General features: G+C 63.8%; 1 protein-coding gene across 2 annotated transcripts in view; it reads left to right on the top strand.

The window, feature by feature from the left end:
• Nucleotides 1-829: 829 nt before the first annotated feature.
• SFSWAP (splicing factor SWAP) overlaps nucleotides 830-15151 on the top strand; it is a gene marked incomplete at both ends in the record, with an annotated part of 29657 nt that continues 15335 nt past the window's right edge. The window contains 10 exons of one of the 2 annotated variants that reach the window (XM_084253446.1): nucleotides 830-1044; nucleotides 2728-2897; nucleotides 3480-3611; nucleotides 7175-7260; nucleotides 9425-9650; nucleotides 10316-10422; nucleotides 11814-11952; nucleotides 13207-13462; nucleotides 14105-14236; nucleotides 14569-14654. In XM_084253446.1, coding sequence (XP_084109572.1) covers nucleotides 830-1044; nucleotides 2728-2897; nucleotides 3480-3611; nucleotides 7175-7260; nucleotides 9425-9650; nucleotides 10316-10422; nucleotides 11814-11952; nucleotides 13207-13462; nucleotides 14105-14236; nucleotides 14569-14654 — 1549 coding nt within the window. Of the gene's footprint in view, nucleotides 1045-2727; nucleotides 2898-3479; nucleotides 3612-7174; nucleotides 7261-9424; nucleotides 9651-10315; nucleotides 10423-11813; nucleotides 11953-13206; nucleotides 13463-14104; nucleotides 14237-14568; nucleotides 14663-15151 lie in introns of both variants that reach the window. The other variant, XM_084253447.1, reaches the window with a different exon arrangement.

Here is a 15151-nt window from a genome sequence, read left to right as displayed (position 1 = left end):
CCCGCAGCCGGGGCCGGGGCCGGGGCCTGGCAACGCCCCCCGCCCCCCCCGCCCCCCGCCCCCGCGCTCTCTCCCGCGAGGTCAAGACCCTGGGGCTCCGGGGAAAGGAGCGACCGCCCCGGGAAGAGCCAGCCCGCGGGCCCCGAAAACTCCAGCCCCCGACATCCCCGGCGCCCGCAGCGCCCCACCTCGGAAGCCCCCGACGCCCGAGCCTCAAAAGCACTGGCGTCCCCGGAACCCCGCCCTGAGCCCCCGCGGCGCGCCCCCGGCCCCGCGCGCCCCCGAGCCCCCCAGCCCCAGCCCCCTGCCCGCGCGCCCCCGTGCCCCCCAGCCCCAGCCCCATGCCCGCGCGCCCCCGAGCCCCCGCCACGCGCGCCCCCGAGCCCCAGCCCCTAGGCCCCGGCCCCGCGCGCCCCCGAGCCCCCAGCCCCAGCCCCCTGCCCGCGCGCCCCCGAGCCCCCGCCACGCGCGGCCCCGAGCCCCAGGCGCGCGCACGCCCGGGCGTGCCCCGGCCGAGGCGCCGGTTCGGGGCTGCGCTTTCGCCACCGCCCGGGCGGCCCGGGAGCCCCGCGGCGGGAAGAGCGGCGCGGCCGCCCCGACGAGGCGCCCCCGGGCGGGGCGGGGCGGGGCGGGGCGGGGCGGGGCGCCCCGGGCCGGGCCCGCGACGCCGCCGAGGCCGCGAACCTGCGCCGGAAGCCGCGGGCCGGAAGCGGCGGCGCCGCCATTTTGTGGCCCGCGATGGCGGCGGCGGCGCGCTCGGGGCCGGGACGCGGCGCCCGGGACTGAGGGGCGGCGGCGGCGGCGGCGGGACTGCGGACGCGACGCCGCCATGTACGGCGCGAGCGGGGGCCGCGCCAAGGCCGAGCGCAAGGGCGGCGCGGAGGAGGCCGGGCCCGGCGCGGCGGGCGCGGGCGGCGGCCGGGCGGAGCTGCTGGTCTTCGGCTACGCCTGCAAGCTCTTCCGCGACGACGAGCGCGCGCTGGCGCAGGAGCAGGGACAGCACCTCATCCCCTGGATGGGGGACCCCAAGATCCTCGTCGACAGGTCGGTTCCTCCCCGCGCCCGCCGCTGCCCCCGCCCGCCCCCGCCGCTCGCCGGCCCGGACAGGCTTCCGGGCCCGGCCCCCAGGACCCGGCCCGGCCCGGCCCGGCCCGGAGGCGTCGCCGCGGCCGGCGGGGTCCGGGCGGCTCCGCGCCGCGGCCAGGGGCCGCCCTCGCCGGCCCTGCGCCCCCGGGCCCGCCAGGCCGCGGCCCGAGCCCCCCGCGCCCGGCGAGCGCGGCGGCGGCCCGAGCCCCCGGGCCGGAGCGGGGCGCTGCCGCCCGAGGCCGGGGCTCCCGCAGGCGCCGCGCGCGGAGCGGGTCCAGGGCGGCCTCGCCGGCGCCCCGCGGGCTGTTCGCGCCCGGAGCCCCGCCCCGCGCTGGGGACCCCGCCGCCCCGCGGCTCGGGCCCGGCCCGACGGCTCGCCCGACGCCCGTCTCCGCGGGGGGCGCCCGGCGGGGCCGCCCGGGGGCCGCCCGGGGGCCGCCGGGTCCCGGAGCGCGGGCCCGACCCGGCCCGGGGGCGCCGCTCGCCCCGCCGCGCCCGGACGCGCGGCCCCTGCGCGCTCTTGTCCGGGGCGCCCCGGCGGCCGCTCGCGTCCGACACGCCGCGGGCGCGCGTGGGCCCGGCCGCCGGAGCCGCGGCTGCTCGTCGCCGAGCTTGTGAGTTAAGGAGGTTTACGGCGGAGTGAAAATAAAATTGACGCTTAACGAAATCCGTCGCTCGTGTGCCCTGGACTCCTGGCCTGCCCCTCGAGGGCGGGCCTCAGCCCTGTCTGCCAAAGGCCGCAGGAAGGACGAGGCCGGCCGGGTCGTCGCTCCTCGTTTCCGCGACCCTCGATCCGAGCGTTACTGAGAAAACCTCGCCGGCTCGCTCGTGCGGGGCCCGACGGGCCCGACGGCTGTGTCGAGTCGTTCGTGTTCAGAGCAGCCGCCAGGGCCCTCTGAGGCCAGCTCGGCTAAAGTGCCGCGAGCCGGGCGGGCACACGTGCGCGGCGCCCTGGGTGTTGTCCTGGGCTGCCGCCTGCGGGGAAGCGTCCCCTGCCTCTTCGAGGGCGCCGCTCGTGCCCAGTGAACCTCCTTAAACTGCATGTCCATGTCGCTGTTCCGATGTATGTGTGTCTCTCTATCACGTAACCCAGCACTTATTTCCTCAGCCAAGGGGCTAGGGGCGAGCCTAGCCAAGATTTTACCTCCCATGGACGCGAGTTTCTTTGGTGAAGATCTCTCCTGAGAGTTCGGGACTAGCAGAAAGAAGCGAGGAAATTTCGACCGTTGGGTTCTTACGGATAGGTATTTATGTATTCGGTTTGTGTGAATGTAAGCTATGATATTTGACTTTTCAGAAAAAAAATTTTTTTGTTTTTTTATTTTTCTGGCAAATGGCATTGAATGGTTGACCAAACCGTAAACGGTAAGAACTGCCGGCGAAGTGGGCGCCGCTTGCGCGGCTGCGCGGCTGCTTACCTTTCTCGGTCTCATGTCGTGTGAAGGGATTGAGGCTTTGCTAAGAGAACTCCAGTTTAACAGTAGGTGAGATGTGACTAGCCGAGTTAAATGTAAATTTGAGAAGAGGTTTTCTGTTTGTTTTCATGTTTTTCTTATTTTAATCGGTAAGTATACCTCTCAGACCTCACACGCCCAGCCGCGTGTCGCGTTCTCCCCACTGACCAGCGTGTTCACATTGCAGATACGACGGGCGTGGTCACCTGCATGACCTCTCTGAGTACGATGCCGAGTATTCCACCTGGAACAGAGACTACCAGCTTTCTGAAGAGGAGGCTCGAATAGAGGCCCTGTGTGATGAAGAGAGGTATTTAGCCTTGCATACGGACTTGCTTGAGGAGGAGGCAAGGCAAGGTACTGCTCAAGAAAAACTTACTTAAGCAACAAACTTTAAAAAATTTTTTAAGTATTTAAAAATTTACTCCCATTCATTTTTTTATACTCACTCTTTCTGATATTATCTTGACAGTACCCAGTGGATTGGAAAAACAGGAGTCTTTGCGTTCTGAGAGGACCTCAGGATAGTTTATATATAGAGCCACAGAGAATTTTCCCAGCTTTTGAGGGCAGACTGGGATTTGAAAAAACAAAAACCAAACTCTTTAACTGTTCTCCTTTAACAGTATCGTATAAATTAAAATCGATGTTCTTGTCTTTGCCGTAACGATCTTTACTACAGTTCTTAATCCCCAAGTTTCTCAGCAGGACGAAATTTTTCACAAAAGATGTGTATTCTGCTGTCTGTGGGTAAACATGTACTGGCACGAGTACATATTGGTAGATGTGAAGTGTGAATTTTACAAAGATTTTTGCCTCAAAAAGAGGCTGACAAACAAATGCGTTGTATGCTTTACTGGTAGCAACGACTTTAGCAATATGTAAAATTTTTCTCAGTAAGTTTCCGTTTTGTTAATAAAGTTCTCGTTTTTATTCAAGAGGAAGAATACAAGCGGTTGAGTGAAGCCCTGGCAGAGGACGGGGGCTATAACGCAGTGGGGTTCACCTACGGCAGCGACTATTACGACCCGTCAGAGCCGACGGAGGAAGAGGAGCCTTCCAAACACAGAGGTGAGAGGCCGCAGGCGGGCGGGCGGGCCTCGGCACACTGCACCGGACGCGCGCGCGCCCTGTGACCCGGGCGCAGCGGTCTCCTCCCTGCAGCAAGACGGGACTGGGAGCCAGTGGAGGCGCCGCTGCTGGAGATGAAGCGAGCCCAGACCTCAGGTTCTGCATTGGATCTAGACACCTCGCATCGTCTCTCACCCTGGATTCCACTGCTGGGCTGCTGTGTTTGCACGGGGTCCTCCGGCCCCGGCTCGGGGCCCTTGCAAAGCCAGGCCTTGGCTGCCCGGTGCCGAGCGGCTGCGGCTTCCGGCTGAGATGACGACGGGTCCCCGGAGTCTGGTCACCGCGAGGAAACAGCACGAGCCGTCCTGCTCAGGCGGGGGGTGCGGACACATCCACATCGGTACTTTATGATGCGCGATGAGAGCGTTTACCTGGCTGCTTCTCCGAATTAACTCTCTGGGTTTTGAATGTTAAGAAGATAGCGATGGGGCGGGCATGTCGTCTGAGCTGTTATGGGCAGCGAGCAGCGTGCGCCCGCCGACAGCGGGTCAGCGACAGCGTCCTGTGGCGGACGCAGCTCGGGGCGGCCGGCACAGGCAGCACGTCCCACACCCTTCGGCACGCGGTGTCCAGACAGCCCTTGGATGAAGCACTGCGCTGAGAAGGTCAACTAGGTGGACGCGGGCGCCTGGGCCACCTTGGTGAGCCTCGAGCGCCTTTCTTACATCCCGCAGATGGCCCGAAGACGGATAATCAGCAGCAGTGGCACGAACCTAACTCGCTGGGGCTGGAGCACCGTAGTCGGGGGTTCCATTTGAAGAGCAGCGTGGAAGGAAGGACACTGGCGTATCTAGACTGCCGCGTCCAGGCATCTGTCTCTCCGGCTCACTGATTGCGCTGTTGGAACTTTTTTGGTTTCTCCAAACAACCATGAAGAGCTTCCTACAGTTTAATGGCAAAGCCAGATGCTGCCACCCTGTATCTTACAGCTAGCTGCTCTGGGCTCCCGTCCCATGAGCGGGGCTCGGGGCTGACTACCCAGAGGCGCGCCTTGTTCTCTTCAGCTCCTTTCCTCGTGGGTGGAAGAACCCTCATTCGCCAAGCTTCAGAGCCTTCTCAACGGTCACTTGGCAGCGTTGGGTGGAGCCCTTGTCACGTCCACATGTGCACCTCAGTTTGAACCTGACTATTCCCCACAACGGAGGTGCTCTGGGAATGTTCTCGAAGGTCTGAGAAGTGGCCTCTCGTTCCTGTGACCCGATTCCGTTAACCACGCTAGGTTCTGCTAGACCGCAGCTGGGGTCCTGTGACCACCTCTCTGCCGTGTGCGTTCTGCCAGCTCACATGGGCAAGCGTCGGGCCAGGAAGAAGGCTCGCGGGCCGCCCCCACCGCACTTGTGGACTTGAGGTCTGTGACAGCCAGCAAGGTTGAGCCACACTGGGAAGATCCACAGTGTTAATCCCTGAACTCTGTACAGGTTAGGGGCGGGCCTTGTGAAGCTGTGTGGGCACACCCCCGCCAGCCAGCCACTTGCTTCTGCCCCTTGGTGGCAGAAAGCATGCGGCCCCGAGCACTAGAAATATTTGCCACCTGGCGCCTTCCAGAAACAAGTGGACAGCCCCTATTCTAGGCGTGGAGCTGTTGTCTCTGTGTAGTCGTGCGCTAAGTGACGAGAGAGGCCTCGTTACAGCCTTGGACCACTCCTCTTGCCGGTGGCCGCCCAGGGCGCATGTTCACGGTGGAGTTGGGCCCCCATCAAATCCACGGCTTCACCTTTCATGTCTAACTTCCACTGGCACGTGTGAATTGTGTGTGCACGCAAAACATTGTGCACGTCCACGTGTACACACGCCCCATCTCTGTGCACACGTGTGATAGGGCTCAGTTGTGCGCCCAGTACCGCTAGCGGTCAGATGGCATCTGTCTAAAAATTGGGCTCTACTGTTGTCCTCCTGAGCCGTCGCTGTGTTTCTGAATGTCCCTTGGCCTTAAACTCCCATGTCCCCGCAGGCTTCAGGACCCTGAGACCTCGCGAGGGCCGAAGCAGCCTCCGGCACCTGCGTTTCTGGGAGAAAGCTCCTCTTTCGGCTTACCGTTTTCAGGCTGGCTGCAATCCTCTAGGCTTTCGTGAATTGTCACCATTATTACGGGTTGTTTTCTTTTTGCAGTGAGAAAAGGTCACTAGAAATGGTTTCTATCGCTGCTGCTAGGGCCATTTGTGTGCACGTGCGCGCGTGTGAGCCAGGAGACAGCGGAGGAGGGTGGGCTGCCTGGCCCCAGGACGCCTCTACCTGGGGGTGAACCAGGAAGGGCCTCGGCGCATTGTTTTAGGAGGCGGCAGTGAAAGTGACATTTTTACACACGCGCTCTGGGCGTCCCCAGAGAGCTTTGAGGGGATGAGTTGCTAGCGAATGTGTTGCACGTCGGTGTGGCTGGTCTCCCCGGGTTGCAGGGTGGCGCTGTCCCCGGGGGTTTTCGGGCAGCAGTGCAGCTGCTCCCACGTTCACCCCAGTTCTTCAGTGAGAGCAAGGTGTGCTTGGCAGCTCCCACCGCATAACCTGTGAGCCTCCGCCCAGCCCCCGCTGCCAGGCGCTCTGTCCTGGCCTCACGGAGGACCAGCTTGGCAGGGGGCGGGAGTTGGTCTCCTCAGCGGCCCCATTGTGTGTGGTGGGAACATTTGATGCAGGTTTAGTTGATTTGGTGGTTTTTCTTTAGGATTTATTTTGTTCATGCATGCAAGAACTGGGGTGCTGGCCAAAGGTGTGGGGCTGAGATGACTCACCAGAGGCAGAGTGGGGAGCAGAACAGGTGGACTGACTGAAATCCACTGCTGAGGGGGGCAGCGGGGCGACGGGAGAGGTCTGCTGCGCCCTGCGGGTTGCTCCCTGGCCGCTGAGGAGGAGGATAGAGCTCATGCTGCAGCGGCTGGCGACAGCTTGATAGCACAGACTTCACCCCTGCGCCACCAGGGAGGCCCACACGTCATGTCTTTTGAAGTGAAACCCGTGTAGATGTTGAAGTCCCTTCAATTGTCAGCGTCACAGCATCCCCTCAACCGGTGCACATCTCGCTGTGTGTTTAAACCGGTCGGCTCCTAAGCAGTTTTGGCCCAGAGAGACACCTTAGGAGCCGGAGCTTAGAGGGCCTAGTGCCTTGCCTGGCTGTGGTGGGAGGTGTTCTGATGCGCGGCTGGTGACCAGGCCCCCCGGCGTGAGCACACTAGTACAAGGGAGGTCAGCCTTGGGGCATCTGGCAGTCGCTCCTGGTTACGACTCACCGCGACGACGGCTGGTTTTTGTGGAATTAGGCGCCTGTGCTCTGCCTGGTGCTGGGGGCGGGGCGGGGGGGGGTGCAGCGCGCGGGCCTGGATGCACTCTGCGCAGCGAAGGGACGGCTGGCCGAGCTGAGGCCTGCCTGAGCAGGCGCCGCCCGCCCCGCCTCTGTGCGCCAGTGCTGGTGTCACCCCCGAGGGTGGGGCAGAAGCCCGGAGGCGGTGCTGGGGTCTCGCCAGGCCCTGCACGTACTGTGCTGTTCTCAGGTCCTGTCTTTCTTTTTCATTCAGAAAAAACCGAGGCTGAAAATTCAGAGGAAAACGAGGAGCCTTTCGTTGCCCCTTCAGGATTGAACGTGCCACCTGACGTGGAGCTGGTACGTGCGTCCGCGTTGCGCTCCCAGGCCTCGGTTATGTCATGTTGCGTGCAGCCTGTGTGGGAGCCATCGCCCCACAGCTGCCCCCGGGGCTATGAGAATTGCTGCGATGGGGTCAGATTTGTGGGGAGAGTTGTGCCCGCCAGCTCCCCGCTGACCAGGAAGAGCTGATGCTGGAGATCGCTGGGCCGCAGGCCAGGCGGCATGCCTGGGGGACACGCCAGCACTGGTGCTGGGCGGGCTCTTGGCTATGTGGACCGAGGGCCACCATCAGCCCAGGCCCTGGGCCCTGCAGTCAGGTGTTCTGGCTTCTCCTCGGGTGACTCTGTGGTTCTCAGCCTGTCATCTTCTGCTTGGTGTCCTCCTTTTGGCCTGGGGCCTGGCGACCCCCCAGACCCTGCGCCGATGGGAAGCCGGGCGGGGCCTCCCTGCCCGCCTGCTGCAAAGTGAGCTGGAATTTCAGCAGGTGCCCTGGGCTCTCTGCGTCCCAGGCCACTCCTCGTCCTCTCTGTCCCTGCTGGCGGCCCCACGCGGGAGCCCGAAACTGCCCCTGTCAGGATAAAGGCCGGGGCCTGCTAGGACATGCAGCCGGACTCATCCCGGCACCCTCTGTGGCACCCGGGAGCCCCCTCTTCATGCGGGTCTTTATACTTCTTTTTGCTGCGCGAGCGTGTCTGGGAGGGCCGCGTGCTCGACATGAAGGGTTTTCCTCGGCATGTTCTGGCTGGACGCAGGCCCCGGGGAGGTGCGGCATCTCTACGTGAGGGTTGTGTCAGTCCCCAGTCCCTTGCATCTCTGTCCCCTTTGTGAGTGTGTGTCCACCCCGGCGCACACCCGAGCCTGGCCGGGAGGTGGACGAGCCTGTCACGCCGCCCTCTGCTCCGCCTCTCCCCGCACTGAGGCCACCGCTGGGCCCTGGCCCCGGCCCCAGGCCTGCTTGGTCTCCCATCCGACCCCAACCACCAGATTGCCCCTGCTCCACAAGCCTCCAGCCCTGTTTTGGAGGGAAACTGGCTGCTTTGGCCACATCCTGTGGACAGGGAAAGGCGGGCAGGACACCAAGCTCAGCCCCCGGGCGCGTGCCCCTCCCTGCGTCAGCTGAGTGGTGGCAGCACAGCAGCCCTCACCCACGACGCCCCGTGAGACAAGGGCCTGGGGCTGAGAGGCCGAGTGGCTGTACCCCCCGGGTTACGACCCGGTGAGGGGCTTGACTCCGGCCCCAGGCTGTCTCGCCTGGTCAGGGCCGCATGGATGGAGAGCGCCCCGGGCGCGGGGCCTCCGGCTGCTGCTGCCTTGCCGGCCTGTGAAGCACCCGGTGTTGCTGTCGTGCCCGCGGGCCTGGTGCCTGGGTGCTGAGGACGCCTGGGGTTCGTGTGCGTGTGGCGTGCCATGTTGCCAGGGAGTGACAATCGCACGGGGTGTGGGTCTGTCCCTGGAGCAGCATTTATTTGGGGGTCAGTTCATTCTCCTCTAAGTGCGAGGACGACCCGCGTTCAGGAGCGAAGTTGGAAAGTCAGGGCAGCTCTGTTCTGTGCAGGCTTCATCCTGGACCCTTGGCTCCCTGTTTTTTATGAGGAAAACTCCGCGCCCGCCCCCCCCCCCCCCCCATTCACTGATGTCTCGGTGTTGCCCTCTCCTGTGGCGTGGAGACGCGTAGCTGTGGCACCATGGGGGTGCGGGGTGCCTGAGGTCAAGTTGCCCACCAGCGGGGGAGGCGGCCTCGATTCCTGGTCGTGGCCCCCGTTTTGGCCAGCCACACAGGAGCTTGGTGAACTGGAGCCCCGTGTTCGGTGGAGGTGGGCGCGGGAAAGACGGCGTGAGCTCGCGGCCCAGAGGGCGGTTTCCCGAGCCTGTGTCGCTGCTCCCGCCTGAGAAAAGGCAGGAGTGACTCTTAGACCCTTGGGAATCCTCCTGGGAAACGCGAGCACACACACGAAATCTGGGGGTCGCGCCCGAGCCCCTCTTAGAGCCCAGATGAGACCCTGTTATGTGGAATGTGCTGATCCCCCCTCCGCTCTCCTGGACCAGGCTGGAATGGCCGCCCCGGGAGAGGGTCGGGTTCTTACTTCCAGTCAGCAGCAGCAACCCCGGGTTCTCTGACAGCCTTATTAAGCCCTATGGCGGTGGGCAGGGAGGCTGACCCCGCCAACGTGTGTGCCCGCAGCCGCCCACGGCCAAGATGCACGCCATCATCGAGCGCACCGCCAGCTTTGTGTGCAGGCAGGGTGCGCAGTTCGAGATCATGCTCAAGGCCAAGCAGGCCCGGAACTCCCAGTTCGACTTCCTGCGCTTCGACCACTACCTCAACCCCTACTACAAGTTCATCCAGAAAGCCATGAAGGAGGGGCGCTACACGGTGCTGGCCGAGGGCAGGGCCGACGAGAGGAAGAGTAAGCGGCACGGGCGGGGCGGGGCGGGGGAGCGGGCAGCCTCGGAGGGAGCTCCTGCCTCAGGGCGGGCACACGTCCGCACACCCTCATGCGTGGGCTCGAAAGCCTCACAAGTCTTATTAACCTGACATCTGCGGACGGGGCAACGCTAGTGCTGTGTGCTCAGACCGCACAGCCAGGTCGGGCATTTTCCCCGCACTTTGGCTGCGGGGGACACTCGGAACGTCTCTCTGGGTGCTCCCTGCTCCCCGCGGCTCCCCGAGGGCCCAGGCATGAGTGATGCTAACTGCTCTCGGCCTGGCCGGCACTTTGCCACCACACCTGCCTCTGGAAGGGTCCGCGCACAGAGCGGCCTCCCTGGGCGGGCCTGCGGGCGGGTCTCCTCGGCCAGAGTGGCTTCCAGCTTGCTCATGCCGGTCCCACCACAGAGCTCAGCTCCCGCGGTGCTCGTTCCGGGTTGATGGAGAGCTCTGCTGGCCTCTTATTCTCACGGGGCAGCTGTGACTTTCCCTCTAAGGACAGACACACCGGCTCCCTGCTGAGCGGGAGAGGCCGGGAACCATCTGGGGCGGTTGGGACAGCAGCGACCGCCGGCTCTGGCCTGCCTGCTTGCCCGGGTTTCCGCCTTGGCTGGCCAGGGCCCCAACTTGTGCTTTCGCTTCCAGAGCCAGGGCTCAGCTCGGATGAGGAGGACGAGGAGGACGATGGGAACTACCTGCACCCCTCGCTCTTCGCCTCCAAGAAGTGCAGCCGCCTGGAGGAGCTCGTGAAGGTCTCGCCTTGTCCCGTACTCGCTGCCGCTCTAAGCTGTGCCCCCACAGGGCGGGCGAGGGAGAGAGCCACGGAGCCGCTCCCATGGGCAGCTGCCCCTGGGGTGTTCCCGCTGGGGTGGGGGGCTCGGCGGCAGGGCCTGCCGTCTCGTGGGCCGTTTCGTAACCCTCACGAGCAGGCTGCGTCCACCTGCTCTGACTCCACGGGGCTATTCAGGATGAGCGGGACGGTGGGCAAGGCTAGGAGACTGGCCACGGAGACTGTGGCTTCACAGGCCCTGCGTGTTCAGGCAGCAAGAGCATGTGCGGCGTGAACTCCCCCCTTCTCAGGTAGCTCTGTGTCACCCCAAAGTGGGAGGTTTCCCGGCTCACTCCCCCTGGGGAAGGGCTGACCCAGCACGGCCGGCCAGCCGGCTGACCACAGTCGCACCTGCCTTCTCAGCAGGTCTGGGGCGTGGTGTACTCTGAGGGCAGGCTGCTGACAGGCGGACTTAACCCTTAGTGGTTAATGATTAGAAATAGCTGGGGGGCAGAGGGGCCTCCCTGGTGGCGCAAGGGGTTAAGACGCAACCTATGAAGCAATCCGCAGCCTCTGCGGCACGAGTTCGATCCCCGGCCAGGGAGCTGACCCACATGGCACAGCAGACCTCTCCTGTCTCACCCGCTGCTCCTCTCAGCAGTGTATTTTGTCAGTCTGCCTGTTCTGCTCCCTGTTCTGTCTCTGGTGACTCCTCTCACTCCCTGCACCTCTGGCCTGTATCCCAGCTCTTGTATCCATAAATAAATAAATCTTTTAAAAAAAAAAACCAAATACCTGAGAGGGGGCCTCTGTGGTGGCGCAAGGGGTTAAGCACCGCACTATGAAGCAACCCGCAGCCTCTGCAGCACGAGTTCGATCCCCAGCCAGCCAGGGAGCAACCCACATGCCGCAGCAGACCTCTCCTGTCTCCCCGCTGCTCCCCTCAGCAGTGGATTTCAGTCAGTCTGCCTGCTCTGTGTTTCAGTCTCTTCCCTGCTGTCTCTGGTGGATCCTCTCCCCCTTCATGTCTGGCCTGTACCCCAGCTTTTAAATATCTTTAAAAGCAAATATCTTTATTTGCTATTAAATATCTCTGTTACACGTAAGTAAATAAATGTTTAGGAAAAAGAAATAGTTGGGAGGACAGATGCCCCAAAGCCCGATGAGCTGGTAGCTGCCAGGGCCTGCTCGCCCTTGTCACGCTCAGTGGGAAGCGTCAAGTGGGAGTGCTGAGTCCCTCCAGGACTCCCCTAGCTTGACTCACCACAGTTTGAGCTCCTGAGGGGTCAGGGGGTTGTGCTGGGCCTGCTTGCCATGGGAGAGCTGCGTGTGGCTTAGACGGTGAGGCCGGTGTGAGCATACCCTCTCTTGCAGCCTCTGAAGGTGGTGGACCCAGATCACCCCCTGGCCGTGCTGGTCCGGAAAGCCCAGGCTGACAGTCCAGCCCCACCCCAGCCCGCCGTGGAAGGCGGCGCCGCCGCACAGCCCCCTGTGGAGGAGTACGCGGCTGACTGTGAGTACCTCGACCCCCCACACACACACTGGGCGGCAGCTGCAGGTGTCCCCTGAGGTGCCTTGGCCGGCAGGGCAGCTAGCAAAGAGGCTGCCGTCCCAGGCCTCCCTGGCCTGCTCTGCGGCTGGGCGGGGGATGGAGTGGAGGGCGCGGCAGGGAGCTGGGCCAGCTGGTGGCTGCGGTCAGCGCGCCCTTGTTGAAAAGAGCTGCTTCGGAGGGGCCAGCCCAGGACCTGGTCCACTCTCCAGAGGCCGTGGGCTGCCCTGGGGTGGCCCCTCAGGCCTGGTGGCAGCGGTTTCTGGGAGAAGCCACGCCCAGAGCTTGATTATGGGGAGGGGCGGGAACCCCATGCTTTCCAGGATCACGTGGTGCCTTCCACGAGCGTCTGTGCTTGTTCAAAGGCCCAAGCTGGTCAGGGGCAGCTCCTTTTTGAGCACAGAGCTTTGTCCCTCGCCTAGGGCCGGGCACACCCCGACCCCACCACAGAGAGGACCGGGCACACCCAGACCCCACCGCAGAGAGGGCCGGGCACACCCCGACCCCACCGCAGAGAGGGCCGGGCATACCCCGGCCCCACCGCAGAGAGGGCCGTGACTGATGGCCGTGGAGCTGGCGGCAGGGGCAGAGCCGGATCTCGCATGGCAGTAGTTGGGCACCGCGCAGCCAGCAGCCAGGGGGGATAGGGCGGAGGAAACAACCCTGACCCCTGGGACCCGTGCACCATGTCCTGCTGACGGCCCCGGCCCGGCCACGGCGCTCCCGCAGCCCTTGGCCAGCCCCCGCTGAGCGTGGGCGGGTCTGTTCCAAGTGAATTAACTGAAAACCAGAGTAAGGATTTTAATTAGAAAATCATTTCGGTTTCTCCGCTGGCGAGGAAATGAAACTTCTAGTCAGAGCCAGTTCATGAGAACTTAAAAGGAAAAGGTCTCAACCGGAGCACTGAATTTTGTGTGACTTCTTTGCTTTTAAATATCTCTGTTAAATATCTCTGTCCCAGAAAACATGAGTAGACCTGAGGCCTGTGGCTGTGGGGAGAGCGGCTGTGGCCCGCGGGCTGGCGTGGGTGGCCCACACGTGTGGGGACCCTGGGCATTGCCGGGGCCCTGGGGCGGCGTGGCCCCACCGGGCGGTGCCTGCCTTCGTCTCTCGGGCCAGGAAAACGCAGAGCCGCGAGGCCCCACAGACGCCTCCGCGCTGGCCAACTGCGGCAGAGACCCTGCCCGGCCTCGCTGCTCCAGCCCCCTTTCTCCACAGCGACGGTGGCCGCCATGTACTACAGCTACTACATGCTGCCGGACGGCACCTGCTGCCTGGCTCCCCCCCCGCCCGGGGCCGACGTCACCACGTACTACAGCGCCCTGCCTGCCGGGGTGGCCGTGTCCGGCTCGGCCGGGGTGACGGCCGCCGCCCCGCCCCCTCCCGGGACCACACCGCCGCCACCCCCCACCACTGCGGAGACCAGCACTAGCGGCGGCAGTGGCGCAGGGACCCCCACCACCATCACCACAAGGTGGGTGCTGTCCCAGCCGCCGGAGGGTCTCTACTGTCCCAGCTGGCAGGGCCGCGGGAGTGGTCAGGGCGAGGCCGTTAGCAGAGGCCGGAGCACTCACAAGGCCCATCCGCCCCTGCCGTCTCGGTCAGGCAGGGCCGGCGGCAGAGGAGCCGTGGGGTGTCCGGGGCCTGGCCATGGCTCTCCGTAAACAGCGCCCGTGTCCAACCCATGAGTCCTGGGCAGGGGATCGCTGGGAGGGGATCCCAGCCCACACCCCCGCTCCCTGACTGGCCGCACAGAGGCTCTGGGGAAGCATGTGGGAGCCCCCGGTGTCCCTGCTGACCCAAGCACGCTCCGATCCCCAAAAGACAGGCACCGAGCTGATAGGAGGCACCTCCCATCAGGCACCTTCTCTTACCCTAAACACACCCAGCCAGCGCTCGGCTCGCTGAGCAGGCTGAGAGCTCGCGGTCGAAGGGCATGTCGGGAGGAGAGCAGGCCCGTCCCCGTAACCTCGAGTCTCGTCTCCGCGAAGCTCCCCTTCCCCCTGGCAGCCTCTGGGCCCTGCTCAGCGGGTGCTGCCCTTGGCCCGCATGGTAAGGGCCTGCATGTGGCGCCATGCGGGGGCTGAGACAGACCCTGGTGCCCCTCTCCCCGCAGTGCCCTTGCTCCCGTGGCAGCCATCATCCCCCCGCCGCCCGACATCCAGCCGGTCATTGACAAGCTGGCCCAGTACGTGGCTCGCAACGGCCTCAAGTTCGAGGCCAGTGTCCGCGCCAAGGACGACCGGAGGTGAGTGGAGCATCCGAGCGGGCTCCCTGGTTCCCGCGTCTGGTGCTTTTCTTCCCTTTCCTGCATCTTCGGGTTCAGGGTAATCGTCTTGTTCGGTTGCTCAGAGCTAGCAGCGTTTTGTGGCCGTCTGGGTGTTTGGTTGGGTCTTGCAGGACGAGCGCGGGGCCCTGTCCTGCAGCTGGCCCTGCAGGTCCTGAAGGTGGTTTTAAGTGGGGTGTCCCACAGTGGGGCCCGCCTGGGTCTCCCTCACTGGTAGGACGGGGCCTGGGGGTGGCCCTCGGTGGGCCGCAGGTGTCCGGAGGGCGGCTCACGCCTCCGCTCCCTCATCACAGGTTCGAGTTCCTGCAGCCCTGGCACCAGTACAACGCCTACTACGCGTTCAAGAAGCAGTTCTTCCTCCAGAAAGAAGGGGGCGAGAGTGCACAGGTACACGCCTGGGGCTGGGCTGTGGCCTCACACTGGTTCGAGTGTGGGGTGTGTCTGGGCTCGGCTCTTTGTCCACCTTCAGAGTTGAGGCTTGTTCAAATATGTGGAAAATTCCCTCCCGGAAAATTCCCTCCCTCCTCGATCGTTAATGACCAGTTACCACCATGTTCTCTCCCAAAATCCTGTGTTTTCATATATTGGATGTTTTGTCTATCAATTTTTTTTTTTTATCTAAAGATGTATTTATTTGTGCATACAAGAGCTGGGGTCCAGACCAGAGGTGGGGGGTTGAGAGGATTCACCAGAGACAGAGTGGGAAGCAGAGCAGGCGGGTCCACTGAAATCCACTGCTGAGGGGAGCAGCGGGGAGACAGGAGGGGTCTGCTGCGCCCTTTGGGTAGCTCCCTGGCCGGGGACCAAACTCATGCTGCAGAGGCCGCGGACAGCTTCACAGTGCTGAGACTAACCCTGCACCACCAGGGAGGCTGT

The sequence above is a fragment of the Talpa europaea genome, assembly GCF_964194135.1.
Source record: "Talpa europaea genome assembly, chromosome: 14".
NCBI classification, from domain to species: Eukaryota; Metazoa; Chordata; class Mammalia; order Eulipotyphla; family Talpidae; genus Talpa; species Talpa europaea.
The sequence above is the reverse complement of the archived record's forward strand: the minus strand, read 5'-3'. Positions and strand labels throughout refer to the sequence as shown.